At 38.7% G+C, this 15,165-nt stretch overlaps 2 protein-coding genes, 2 non-coding genes and 1 pseudogene across 4 annotated transcripts in view; 3 read left to right on the forward strand and 2 right to left on the reverse strand.

The window, feature by feature from the left end:
• LOC130222076 (gastrula zinc finger protein XlCGF57.1-like) overlaps positions 1-15,165 on the reverse strand; it is a 622,680-nt gene that overhangs the window by 554,124 nt on the left and 53,391 nt on the right. The gene's annotated exons all lie outside the window — the stretch shown is intronic.
• Positions 980-1,124, forward strand: LOC130224273 (U4 spliceosomal RNA). Its single transcript, XR_008837339.1, has one exon. It is a non-coding gene; the product is annotated as a U4 spliceosomal RNA (small nuclear RNA).
• Positions 2,003-2,084, reverse strand: trnas-gcu (transfer RNA serine (anticodon GCU)). Its single transcript has one exon. It is a non-coding gene; the product is annotated as a tRNA-Ser (tRNA).
• Positions 6,077-7,684, forward strand: LOC130223479 (G2/M phase-specific E3 ubiquitin-protein ligase-like). The gene is given in 5 exon segments (XM_056456324.1): positions 6,077-6,099; positions 6,410-6,729; positions 6,822-7,003; positions 7,172-7,344; positions 7,456-7,684. Coding segments are annotated over 5 exon segments (927 nt in total).
• The window catches only part of LOC130222237 (oocyte zinc finger protein XlCOF6-like), a 314,140-nt pseudogene continuing 313,461 nt past the window's right edge, over positions 14,487-15,165 (forward strand).

Consider the following 15,165-nt stretch of genomic DNA (forward strand, 5'->3'; position numbering starts at 1 on the left):
CAATGTTTTAAATACAATTATGATTATAATATTTATAGTTAAATACAATAATGATGGGGTCAGTATTTATTAATTAATAATTAATTTTCATCATCATTAGGGAAAGGAGGCAATTTTTAGCGCTTGGTAGCGCTGACGAGTGTGAGCGGAGGTGAGAGCCGCACGAGCGTGAAGCAGCGAGTGTTTACAAGTGTGGAGTCCCATGGAGGAGCTCCGGATGGAGACTGTTGTTTTGTGTATACCTTTTAATGAAAGTTGTTGCATGTCCACTGGTTCCTGCCTCAAAATGAGCGAATTTGAGCCACTTGCACATTAAGAAAGCGTTCAGAAAAAAACAAAACACCAGCGAGAAACTCAACACAGAGAAACATAAACACCTACTGCCAGCTAGCATTTCGGAAGTGTATTGCAGAGCAACAGAAACAGTGCGCAGAAGCATAAGTGCACGGCTACGCGCAAGGCTTGCGCTGTGGATCACGCTGATCACTTGACACAGAAGTATAAACCAGGCTTTATTGTTCAACATTAACTGCAACATATTTCTTCTGGTTTTGTTGAAGAGAAACTAGACAGAATGCCTGAGTCTAAAACGGCAGCATAGCTGACCTTGGACTTCTGTCAAAATATGGTTTCAGTGCCCTTGCATTCTTCATTACCTTACCCCAATGCCTGTACAGCCCAATAAATACATCCCAAATTAATCCCTTTTCTCTGCCGTTCAGCGTTGTGACTCCACCCCCTTTACCAGATTACCCACAATTCTCTTCTCCCAGATTCACATAAGTAGTGTATACTTTTCTTAAATAAAAATGGAACAATGTATAAGTAATTATTTTGGGTCAAATCAATAGCCTGTTCTGCTGACACAGCATGCACTCATTGGTGCCAGAGGGCTAATTGCTGGCAGTTTAAAGTTTGATGCCACCTTGTCGTTGCATGTCCAGATTGGTACACAGAAGAGTTTATAGCTCTTATAGCTATTCTTTCGCAGAGGCAATATCGTAGCCTATGAGGACTATCCGAGGCGTGATTATTGCTGGGTTGAAAACTTAACCCCAATACCTCGCTGAGATGATTTGAAATACAGTAAGCTCTGGCAATTTTTGTCAGCCTCGCCTAGTAGGCTTATGTTCTGTTTGAAAAGGACAGCTGTGCTTCTGCTTTTTTAACATGTGCAAGCTTTTGTTGAGCTCCTAAACATGCAGCAGGCTGGATTAACCTGTACCATAACATTCTTCAGAATGCAGGCAGATTGCGTGTAAGAAACCTTCCATGGAAGCACCAGGGCTCTCAAAAATACTAAAGCAATTGAACGACGAGAACGGATTCGACCCCACCCAGGCAGAGCACAGTGGATTAGCGGTCCATCCCTGCCGGAGGCTGGATGAACTTTTATTATAATATCTATAATTTTATTATTATTATATATATATAAGAGGGGGCGAGTAAAACACCTTCCACGGAAGCACCGGGCTTCTCTCAAACACCAGAGCAAATGAGCGACGAGGATGGGATTCAAACCCACACATGCAGTGCACAACGGATTAGAAGTGCATGACCTCAACTACTCGGCCACCTCATCACGTATGCGCCTACTTCTTTGATTGAGGCTGGACTGCGGCACATACTTGTATAGTGTATGTTTCTCTGCAATTATGTTCGGTAAGATGACTTTCATTTTGCCATAACATGCTTCAAAGCACGAAGATGGTGTGAGTAAGGTAACCAGGCTCTCTTAATGAACGACGAGGATGGGATTCGAACCCATGCATCCAGAGAACAATTGATTAGCAGTCCATCGTTTTAACCACTCGGCCACCTCGTCATGCATGTAGCTACTTTCCTGATAGGGGCTGGACTTTGGCATATATGTATGTATTTTGCAGCTACTTTCGATAAAGATGACATTAAATTTTGCAAAACAACATCCTTCAAAAACGCTAAGAGGGTCCGAGTAACACACCTTCCACTGAATCAGTGCTTAAAGACCAGAGCATCTGAGCGACGAGGATGGGATTCGAACCCACGCGTGCAGAGCACAATGGATTAGCAGTCCATCGCCTTAACCACTCGGCCACCTCGTCACATACTTAGGCACTTTCCTGCTGGAGGCTGGAACCGTGGCACATATGTGTACATGTATGTTTTTATATACATGAATCCCATCCTTTAAGACGCTGAGAGGTGCAAGTAAGAAACTTAGACAGAAGCAGTTGCCTCTCTCAAACAGTGAAACTATGAGGCATGGGATTTAAACCAAACTTGCACAGTACAACATACTAACCTAAGCACTCGGCCACCTCGTCACGTGTAAGCACAGCGTTGTGCTAGAGAAAGGATTAACTTCTGGGACTCGAATGGATGTTCTTACAGAAAAGATGAAGATAAAGGTTGTCATAAGGAGCTTTATCAGTAGCTCTGATCAGTGCCCCAGAGTTAAGGCTGATTTATACCTCTGCGTCAAGCGCACGTGTAGGCTGCATAGCACCTCGCTGTGGCCCGTTGGCGACATTGACGCGCACCTCTCAAAAAATGTAATGCATACACGTAGCGCAAGCTCTGAGATTGGTCGCTTGGTAGCGCTGACGAGTGTGGGCGGAGGTGTTGGAATTCCTTAGGTCGCTGGTTCGACTCCGGCTCGAAGGAGATCTTTTGCGCTCAGAGCTGCTATCATGGCTGTGCAGTTCGAAATATCTTTGTAGCTAGAGCTCAAAGTTCACCATAGAGGTGAAAAGGAAGTTCCCTGATCAGGGATCGAACACGGGCTGCGGCGGTGAGAGCGCCGAATCCTAACCACTAGACCACCAGGGGAGGCTGGCAGAATTTTGCCCTCAAGCTAGCTGTGGGCCTCCACGCAAGTATGCTGCAGCTGCTCTGTCAAAAATAAATCTAATGCTTGTAACCTCCTCCTGGCGAGGAGAAAGTCTCAGACCCTGGATCACAGTTCTTCTAGGGAGGGACTGTCACACTGCTCTGTGAGAGCATCCTATCGACACCACAACTTGCATAATAACAAAGCACAGCAGTGTTGAATGAACTCTGTGTTGACAAAGCCGTGTCCTTATCACAAGCATCAAGCTAACAATGACAAACTAAGCAGACAGGGCCAGTGGCGCAATGGATAACGGTCTGACTACGGATCAGAAGATTCTAGGTTTGACTCCTAGCTGGCTCGCTTTGGTCTTTTGCTTTGCTGTCAGTCAGTGCACTGCAGTCGCCTTTCCCCCCGCTGGAGCTGTTCAGTTCCACTCTGGAGTGAATCGAGTTTCTGGGGCCGCCAGCACAGAGCCCGTGGGGTGCTCCCCTGGTTTCAAAGGCTGTCCCAACTACTGATTTTTATTAACGTCTACTACAGCTACACCAACCGTAAACCCAGCCTACTTGTTGCGTAATCTCTTCCTCTTGTAAGTCTCTGAGCTGCAGCAATAACTAAGTGCTCTGATAAAACATGATTAAAAGAACTATGGCTTTTAACCTCCTCTTGGAGAGGAGAGAGTCTCCGACCCTGGATCGCAGGTCTTCTATGGAGGGACTGTCAGGAATCCTGTAAGAGCATCCCATCCACACAACCTCTCGCCATAAAAAACAAAGCAGAATGTGTGGTGACGGAACTCCAGGTTGACAGAGCCTTGTCCTGTTTCAAACAATGTTCTAACAAGGTGCTGAACAGCGTGCCAGTGGCACAAAGGATAACACTTATGACTATGGATGAGAAGATTCTAGCTTATGGAAACCATGAGACTGTGTATGAGATCAGAAAGAACTGAAGTTTGTGCAGACTGGCCCTCACAAGTGATAGCTCCCATATGGTCTAGCGGTCAGGATTCCTGGTTTTCACCCAGCGGCCCGGCTTGGACTCCCGGTATAAAAAGGCTTGAGTGTTTTTGCTTCTGCCCTTTTTTGTGTACTTCAGCCTAGGGCTGCACAATTCTGGCTAAAATGTGAATCACCATTTTTTTTTTTTTTTTGCTTAATCAAGATCACGATTCTTTAGATGTAAAATAAAGGTTAATGTGAGTAGGCTTATTATTATTGTTAATTTTCAAACATATCGTCACCTTGGAATTATAAGGTTCTATCTGCGTTCAGAATGATTTTGAGATATTGAGCTTCAAAGTTTTTGCATTCCATATAGCAGTTTTTTTTTGTTTTTTTTAAGTCTTATTGTAAACAACTTATGTAAACATCCATATTTTAAATAAGTTGTCATTCAATAACTCCATTTTGACAAAAATGTCAGGTAGAACCATATAATTCTAAAGTGATGATATGGTAAAACAACAAACACTACAAATATTAGGCTTTTGTGTAGGTCTACTGTTGCTTAAAATGCAAAATCCATTCATTTTCTTTTCGGCTTAGTCCCTTTATTAATCCGAGGTTGCCACAGCGGAATGAACCGTCAACTTATCCAGCACGTTTTTACGCAGCGGATCCTTCCAGCCGCAATCCATCACTGGGAAACATCCACACACCCATTCACACACATACACTACGGACAACTTAGCCTACCCAATTCACCTGTACTGCATGTCTTTGGACTGTGGGGGGAAACCGGAGCACCCGGGGGAAACCCACGCGAACGCAGGGAGAACATGCAAACTCCACACAGAAACGCCAACTGAGCCAGCCGAGGCTCGAACCATCCACCTTCTTGCTGTGAGGCGACAGCACTACCTACTGCGTCACCTAAATGTATATTTTTGTACAGTCATTATGGTGTACTAATTCACAGTAAAATGATGACCTCTGAATATTACTATTCATAATTATAAAGTTGAATTATTATGTTTGACACATGCTTGTCATTGACAGCAGTATCAGACCATTTGTTTTCACTTGTGAAATTTGTCATTATCAGATATTTGTCATTATCATATTTCTTCTTGCATTATATTCCACATTATATAAGCTATAGGTATACTGACACTGTTAAACATTGATTTTCATGCACAACACTGTGTAGCTATGAAAGAAAAAACATATCAAATGCTTGTCGTAATCATAACGGTTAAATGCGTTATGATCATTTAAATGATGTGCGGCCAGTTTCATTTTCACTTCCTAGTGCGACTCATGGCTGCCGTCACTGATAAAACACACACATGCAAGTGCAAGTGCGGCTCTCAAACGATCGCTTTGTGCAACAAACTGAATGTTATTTACACCTTTATTACCTGTTATTCACAGCCTGTGCAGGTTCTGGTCACTAAAGTAGCCATCATTGGCGTGCTGCGTGCATGCGCGCGCGTTCTCTGCAGTAACAAACAGCCTCGCGGTCAGCTCACGTGTGATTGCGCGGCTGTGAATGCATCATTACATGAAGACAGAAATGACATGTCTGGGTGAATTGTGCCTTATAAATAGAGTATATGACACTTCTAACGCCATTGAAAGTGTTCATGTTCCTGTGCAGACTTGTGTGACCGCCTTTAAGCTTCTCTCCTGACCTTGAAAATATGATTGGCTTAATCGTAGAAAAGCTGAATTAAGATCGTGTGTAGGGTCGAATCCAGATCTTTTTTCGATTAATCGTGCAGCCCTACCTCAGCCTTTTCTAATGTACACTTCATCTCTTCATCTCGTCTTACTTTTTTCAGTCCTCCACCAGAGTTCAGTCACCCACAAGAACTCAATTCTCCACCAGTTCCAGCAGTGCACAGACCTCCAACAATTCCAGCGACGCACAGCCTTTCACTAGTTTTAGTGGTGTACAGCCCTTCACCAGTTTCAGCAGCGTGCTGCCCTCCACAAGTTCCAGTGGTACACAGGCCTCCACCAGTTCTAGCGGTTGCCGCCCTCCACCAGTTCCAGCGGTTTGCCGCCCTCCACCAATTCCAGCGGTTGCAGCCCTCCACCCTTTCCAGTGGTTTGCAGCCCTCCACCCTTTCCAGCGGTGCGCAACCCTCCACCAGTGGCCAGCTTTGCAGTAGACATAACGCACCAGCTCATTCCTGGAACACGGACCAGCCCTTCAGATCTGCTTCTTGGGATGGTGATTATGATTACCTACATTTCCCTTATCCAGGCAACGTCTGAAGATGAGGAAGAAGATGGAGATCTTTGCAGCGCTATAATGGCCAGCATTGAGGACCAGATGTGAGTATTTTTCGATCAAATTTTAATTTTAAATCACAGGTGACATGTCATTTTTAGATATATTGAAGTATTACACTACAAAGCACAACAAACTACAAGATAAATCAAAGGCCATTGTCATGTTCAAGCCAATTTTGTAATCAGCAGTAAGTCTCCAGCACGGGCTTTTAGATATAGCAGCATTTGCTACACAGAATCATCAATGCACTACTATTAAGCAACTTTTTGTAGCTAATAGACATTATATATTTTTGGTTGGATTATGTTTTTATTTCATAATAAAATTTAAATAATATATGTTGTTCTTTAGATTTCCCCCAGCAGTTGAAATCCCAATAAAGGAAATACTGGAGGAACTTGCATCAAAAATAAATGGCAACCAAACCTGCAAGTTTAATATAAATCGTGCATCTGTGTTGGATGGTCCTATACAGGGATTTACGCGAATGTCCTACAGTCCAAATAACAGAATGGTCATTAGGTTCTCCGACGATAAAGGAAAGTTTGAAGAGGCTGTTGACTTGGGGGGCCCTAGATGAGAATTTCTACGGCTCCTACTGGTGGCACTAATGGAGTCATCAATGTTTCATGGAAAAGAGGGCAGTGTAAACTTGGCACTTGATTCACAAGGTATATATTATATTTTTTGTAAAGATTTGATAAGTTGTATAACATATGTTCCATAACGGTTATTTTAAATCTTTTCTTTTATTTTATGTCAGCCATGAGGGAGGACAGATATTTCATTGCAGGGAGAGCAGTTGCAGTCAGTCTTGTTCATGGAGGACCTGCACCTGGTTGTTTTTCAAAAACGCTATATGACAGTTTAGTTCAGGGACCAGACATGTGCAGACCTGGCTTGGAGGATGTAGCTGACCCTGAGATTTATAGTAAAATAAAAAAGGTTAGGTTACAACTGTATGAAGTGTTCATCATGGATTCTATCATTTACTTCAGTATGTTCCATCTATATTAAAGCCATAGCTTAGTATGAAAATATTGTTTATAGAAAACTTTCTCTGGTATACTTGTAAATAAATTTGAAATGCACATGCTATTTGTTTGCATACAGCTTTCTGAAGCCTCAACTCTGGAACAGCTACGAGAGTCAACAGAGCCAATCATGGACTACCTAGCCAATGCTGGTTGTCTAAGACCTATAAAGAGCATTGATGACAAGGACAGGCTAGTTGAAGATCTGCTTATGTTTCAGGTGGTGAATCGTGTCCGTGGACCATTTGAAAGGTGTGTTATAAATAATTCAATAATGACTATAATTCTCTTGTAAACACTGTGACAATGCACCTATTTTTTATGCTTTATATTAAGCCAAGCTAATATAGGTCCCTAATATAGGTTCAGAGATGGCCTGAAAACACTTGGTGTCCTTGCTGGAGTCCAACAACACCCGGAATCGTTTAGATCCTTGTTTTGCCACCAGCCAAAGCAGCTGACTGCAGACATGATGGATGACCTATTTGAAATACAGTGGTCAGAGATTGGGAGCAACAAACGGGCTAATGAGAACAGGGTAATTGCCTTTTGGAGGGACTACCTGCAGGATGTAGAAGGTAACCTTTTATAAGCACTTTCTTCTGACAAATTCTTCTGACAGCACGTCGGCGCCTTAGTGACCTTCCAATAGGATCTATCTCGTGTAAACTTTGTCGGACCCTCCGACACTGGATGCGGATGGAGCGAGCCCGGAGACTGCCCAGAATGTATGTCTCGCCTGCATTTGGGGTTCTCTTTAAAATCTCTCTGACAAGTGTGTTTAACTCATTGTTAGACAGCTCTGCAAATTCCAACTGTCTGATTCCAAGACGCTGCCTGTGTTGAAACAAAGTGCGGCGGTCTATTGCTAATAAGGAAGCAATTCCCTGCCAGTTAAACCCAAGTCGCAGACAATGGCAAAGCTGCTCATGTGAAATGTCATAGTCCATGTAACTTCAACAATTCAATTGTAATCGAGTCCCAAGAATATTTTGTGTGCCAAAAAATTTTGAAAAAAGCAGCCATGTACAAAGTAGGAACCGCTCCTTTTTGCCCCTGTACTCTCTTTATTTGCATTCAGCAGAAGAAACTCAAACAGGTTTGGAACAAGTAGAGGATGAGGAAATGACAGAATTGTAATTTTTATGTGAACTACCTCTTTAATGCTTCTGTAAGTAAAGGTAAATTAATTATTATTACTGAAGATATTGCTAAAGATTTCCCAAAGATGGGTTGCAGCTGGAAGGGCATCCGCTGCGTAAAAACATGCTAGATAAGTTGTTGGTTCATTCTGCTGTGCCGACCCCCTATTAATAAAGCCGAAAATAAAATAAATTATTATTGCTAAAGAATGGCAGGAAACGTGGAACACAGATAATGAATCATATGAAAAAAAGAAACCCTATATAGGCCTATGAAGTTGTAGAAATAGAAAAAAGAGGTCATAATTATGAGGATGAGATTTAGACTTAGATATTAATAGGAGGTATTGTGTTGTAGACATGCAAGTCATCATGAACTGGATTAAAAAAGTTTCTTAAAATTGTCTTAAGTTTAGATTAAAGGTTTGATCAATTTTAAATAGTGGTGTGTCTTTGTGGAGAGGAGAGAGAGAGAGCGCGCAGACAGTGTAAAGTGAAAAACATGTGAGAAATGTATTAATAAGTCATGACTGCAACAGTATGTGGCAAAAAGCCAAACAAAAAAGACTTTTATTTTGGCGCGGCGTGTGACGTCATCAGGCGGCGCCACTTCAGCGCTGTGATTCAACCGGAGAAAGGTTTGAGTTTTTAAAACGTTTATTAATGGGGGGGGGGACAAGATGGCGGGCTGAACGCATGCGTTTTCACCGAGCAGCCTAGCGAAACTTCTAATTTATCTGTAGAATTCAAAATTTCTCATCTTCACCTACCTAAAACAACAATTAAACACCACAGAGGTGTTTTACATCGATAAAATGCCGAAATCTTCACAGCAGACTACCCACCCAAAGATATACATCACTTCAGTGAAGGACGCGGCCTCAGATCCAGAAATGGAGGTACAGACGGCTAAAACAGACAAACGGCGTGATGCATCCCATTTCACCCCGACCAAGGACAATGATAAAAAAAAGCTTAAACCTCATGATGATGACATTACGAACGCAACTCTCTTGCAAGCCATAACATCACTGACAGCTCGTTTTGACGTACAAAATGAACAGTTAGAAGACATGGCGAATCAGATGCGAAAGAACAGCATCATGGTGGCAGAGATTTCTAAGGCGGTTGAATTCAATGCTGCTGAAATTAAAAATTGCAAAGAAAAATGTGCAGAAACGAGCAAATCACTCCTATATCTAACAACATCACACAAAGACCTGGCGAGCAGAACGTCAGAACTAGAGCGATATAAAAGGAGATGGAATCTCCGGATCAACGGGATGAAAGAGAAGCCCGAGGAGGACGCCCGTAAAGAAACGATTGCCACGATCGCTGAAATTGTTCCGCATTTGATTCATAAATTAGAAGACATTGTTGACACAGTGCACCGAGTTGGCAAGAAGGATCCAGGTAAACCCAGGCAAGTGATTGTGCAGTTCACAATGCGTAAATACAGGGACCAAATTTGGAGATCTACAAAAAATTCATCTGTGTGCCGCGACCACGGAGTTCGTTTCACGGAGGATATGACGAAGGAGGATCGGATGGCCCGCGCTGCGCTGTGGCCTTTAATCGATCAGGCGCGCAAAGCAGGAAAGATAGCCTACTACCGTGGACCGTTTGGGTATATTGAAGGGAAACGCATTGACGCCGCATGATTGTGTAGTTGTCCTTTTATGGTAGGGCAGTTTGAAATATGACTGTTATGAAACGCTAGGCTGGGAGGTATGCTCTGTTGTGGTTATAACTGTTTGAGGTTTATACCACCCGTTCTGAGATTTCCTCTTTTGTGAACAAATTTCTGTTATTTTATTTCTTCTTTGCTATATTTGTTATGTTTCCAGTTAAGTTCAAAATTTCTCTCATGTCACTTAACGTCAGGGGCATCCAAGATAAAGTCAAACGTAAAGCAATGTTCTTATTTTGTAAAAGTAATGGTTCTCAATGCATTTTTTTACAAGAGACACACTCAACTGTTTCAGATTCTTCGTTTTGGTCTAGTCAATGGGGAGATAAAGTTTTACTTAGCCATGGCTCCTCCCACTCGGCTGGTACTGCAATTTTATTTAATAACTGTCCAGGGAAAATAATTTCTGCTAAATATGACCCTAATGGACATTGGCTAGCAGTGGTGTTAGATATTGAGCACTTTTTTTTCATTCTGGTAAACGTATATGGTTACAATAATTCTAAATTGAATCAAAATCTATTGCAGGAAATATCCTCAGTAATTTCCGATTTAAAGAGATCATACCCTACAGAAAATATTGTTGTGGGTGGAGATTTTAATGTGGTACCAGATGAAACTTATGATAGATATCCTCCTAAAAGCACATCTTCTCTGCTAAATCCCTTGGTTTCCAATTTCTGTTCTAACCTTAAAATAATTGATGTCTGGAGATATCTTCATCCTAGCCTTAGGCAATTCTCATGGTTTAGACCCAATGCAGCTAGCAAATCAAGAATCGATTATTGGTTATTATCAGATAACTTACTTTTATTTGCTAAAGACTGTACAATGTCTGCAGCACCTTTAACAGACCACTGTTCCATTTCCTTAATAATACAAACAGTTCATACCTCATTAAAAACTAAGGGTTATTGGAAATTTAACTCTGATTTAATTAATAATGAAAAATTTTGTCTAAAAATAAGGGAGCTAATTCTAGATATTAAAAACAGTAACAATTTTAGTTCTAATAAAGCCAGATGGGAATTTCTGAAATATAAAATTCGTGAATTCTCTATTAATTATAGTAAAATACTTGCAAAAGTCAGGAAACAACAGGAACTTAATATTATTTACGAAATTAATAAATGTTGTAATGATAGTACTTTAACTGACTTAGAAAAGACAAAAATAATTTCTTTACAATTAGAACTTGACAACCTCTACATTAAAAAAGCTAAGGGTGCCTATATACGTTCTAAGGCTAAATGGATAGAAGAAGGTGAGAAAAGTACTTCTTATTTCTGTAGATTAGAAAAGAGACGACAACGGAATAACTCTATACTTTCTCTATTGATAAATGGCACAGAATGCTCAGACCCCACTATAATCAGGGAAAACGTTTTTAAATTCTACAGTGACTTGTATTCTTCCAACCTCTCTCATTCTGATTTAAATGAATTTTTTGATAAAATATTACCTAATATTCCCCATATCAACAATGAGTGGCGAGAAGGCTGTGAGGCCGATTTACTAATTGAAGAACTTGACTCTGCTGTTCAAAAGCTTAAATTGAATAAATCTCCTGGTCCTGACGGTCTCACCGCTAATTTTTATAAATTTTTCTGGAATGATATTAGATCATTACTATTTGATGCTTTCCGTGAATCTATTGAAGATGGATCTTTAGGTCCAAGTATGAACCAAGGTTTAATCACACTAATTCCAAAACCTGATAAAGACTTAAAATTGATTGATAACTTTCGCCCAATCACTTTACTCAACAGTGATTATAAAATTTTCACACACGCATATGTTAATAGATTAAAAAAAGATATTCATAATTTAATTAACGAATCCCAGTCAGGCTTTCTGAAAGGTAGGTATATTCATAATAATATAAGGTTGGTGATGGACTTGGTAGAGTACTGTGACTTAATAGAGGATGATGGTTTTATCCTTTTTTTAGATTTTAAGAAAGCCTTTGACATGATTGAGCACACTTTCATTTTCAAGTCCTTAGAATTATTTGGCTTTGGTGAGAAATTTGTTAATATTATCAAAATGATTTATGGAAATATGAATAGTTCAGTATCTCTCCCTTCTGGCACTACGCATAGATTTCCGATTGGCCGTGGGATAAGGCAGGGATGCCCTTTGTCACCTTTTTTATTTATTTTAGCGGTAGACATGTTAGCCACAAAAATTAAATATGATAATTCAGTGGAGAAACTAAATATTTTCGGAAAAACAATAGGAATTAGTCAGTTAGCGGATGACACCACATTATTTTTAAAAAATAAAGACCAAATTTCTCCAGCTATCTCTTTAATTAGTTCTTTTTGTAAAGCATATGGCCTCCAATTAAATTTAAACAAATGTGAACTTTTAGCTCTTCACCCTAGTCCAGACCTATCCCTGTATAACATCCCAGTTAAAGAAACTGTGAAATATTTAGGCATTTTGATCTCAAAAGATTCAAACATTAACATCAAAGAAAACTTTGAAAATAAAGTACATAAAGCTAATGGTATCCTGAATTGCTGGCTGCAGAGAGATATTTCAATTTTTGGACGAAGTCTTCTATCCAAGGTTGAATATCTATCAAAACTAATTTATCCTGCTCAGGCTTTAGCTCCCTCTTCAGCAATCATAAAAACAAGTAACCAAAAAATGTATGACTTTATTTGGAGACACAAAACCCATTATATTAAAAAATCTGATATTATCAAATCGTATGAAGAAGGTGGTCTTAATATTATTGAGTTTGAAAGTATGAATACCATGTTAAAACTGAAATGGCTTCAAAGGTTTTTGAGTAATATTGAAAGTTTCTGGTACAATGTTCCTTGTGCCTTGTTTAACAAACTAGGTGGCATCCGATTTCTTCTTAGATGTGACTTTGATTTGCCTAAACTCCCAGTGAAGCTTTCAGCATTCCACCAACAAGTCTTGTTATCTTGGAAACTAGCGCACACACACAATTTTACACCACACAATACCCCTATCTGGAATAACAAGTATATTCTACACAGGAACAAATCCATTTTTATGAAGAATGGTTAAATAAAAATATTTGGTCAGTGACAGACTTAATGGATGGAAGGGGCAATATTCTAGATTACAATACTTTCACTCTAAGACACGGATTTGCTTGTCATCCAAAGCAATTTTTCACTGTTATTAATGCTATACCCTCAGGCATAAAAATGTTAATGAAAAGTTACCTATCCTATTCCAAAATTACTCCAGCTCTTCCCTTATTATATATTGGTGAAATTGAATTTGATAATAAACTTTGCACTAATAAACATTTAAGACAAATTATTATCCAATCTTGTTTCCCTCATCAAGTATTAAGAAATAGGTTATTTCATTCAGTGGATAAAAACACTGTTAAATATTTTAGAACAACATATCTTAAATTTCCTATTCTCCCCAAGGTAAAAGAAGTACAATTTAAAATATTAAATGATATATACCCTTCTAATAGATTCTTACACCTAAAATTTAACTTAGAAAACTCACCATGCCATTTATGTAAACATCTCAGTGAAGACACAGAACACATATTTTTCTCTTGCAGCGCCATTCAATCATTTTGGAAAAAACTACAAGACTGGTTGACAATAAAAAATGTGAATGCTGAAGGTTTGACTTTTACATTACAAGACATACTATATGGAATTACTAAAGATTGCTCTACTTTGCACGATTTGATAAATATGATAATTCTGTTAGCCAAATATTTTATTCATAAATGTAGATACTTCAAAACACCTCCATTACTAATTGTATTTATAAAAGAACTTAAAATATTTTCAGATGCCCTGGTTAAAATGAAAACCAAAATTGCCTTAAAAATGTTCAATTTATTTGTAGAATATAACTTGCCATAGTTGATATATATGCTGTACTTATTTTTTATTTATTTATTTAATTTTTGCTTTTTACATTTACTCTTGGATTTATTTTACCTTGAATGTTTTTTGTATATTACATTTGTATCTTTGTATATTATTTTGTGTTGAGCCTTCCATATATGACACACAAGTTGTAAAGTTGAATCCCATTTTGTTGTATTTGGATTTTGTATTTTCAATAAAAAAAAAAAAAAATAAAAATAAAAAAAAAAAACATTCTGAAAACGTTATAACCCATGCATATATTTTAATAAAAAAATAAAAATATTAAAAAAAAATAAATAAATAAATAAAAAAAATAAAACGTTTATTGATATAAACCGATTTAATTTAAGTTTCAGGTTTTTCATCCGATGCTAAATTACGTTCCTGCTGTTGGAAATATTATTTAAACCATTTATACAACGTAGTATTATTTTACTCACAGTAAAGAGGGCTATTGTTTGAATAAGTTACAGAAATGTGTGTAATAAGTGTTTTAAGGAAACCTTTTACCTGATTTCTTTTTGTTAATTACTCTCATATAAAGAAACTGTTGAAGCAAGTGTTGAAGAGAAGTTATTTTATTTCTGTTCATTGTTTTATTTATTTAAACAGGATATTTTTTATTGTTTTGTTTATTTTAAACAGGACAAAGTGTCCAAACATAGAGAAAAACTCCTGCTGAAGCGACTGATCTCCACACTGTTATAAAGATGGCGTTTATTAAAGAGGAGAGTGAAGATGTGAAGATTGAAGAAACATTCACAGTCAAACATGAAGATCTGCAGGAACAAACAGGTTAGTTTTCATTCTCACCTATCACACTCACCTCCTCAGAAGTCTCAGTTATAAAATCCACATTCAGATATATTTTAATAAGAAGAATACTAAAGTAAATATGTCTTGCAGCCCTGAGTGTGCTGCCTAGTTCTCCTAAATGCACATAAGCACTCATTGAAAGACAGGAATCAGTTTCTTTCTTGTTACTTGTTCTCATGTCTTTTGTCATTCTTTTTATGAATTATTAGTCTCCCATTTTCTCTACCTTTTTAAGGTTATTGCTTTCTTGTTCTCCTACTGTTTGTAAAGCGTCCTTGAGCACTGGCCCTATACAAAATAAATAAAAACAATAAATAAAAAAATAAATGTTTAACTGAGCTGAGGATATTTGACCTACAGTATTCTCACAGAAGACATCTGCTATTACTGTGATATTGTTGGCTTAGTACTTTCCATTTGCATATGTCTCGTTGATCACAATTCCCTTTTTCATCAACTTCTTTATGTTTAAACTTGTTTCTAGTAGTTGTTACTAGTTCTCACAGATAGTACCTGAGTCAGAAGTACATCATTA

Source organism: Danio aesculapii, chromosome 4 (genome assembly GCF_903798145.1).
Source record: "Danio aesculapii chromosome 4, fDanAes4.1, whole genome shotgun sequence".
NCBI lineage: Eukaryota > Metazoa > Chordata > Actinopteri > Cypriniformes > Danionidae > Danio > Danio aesculapii.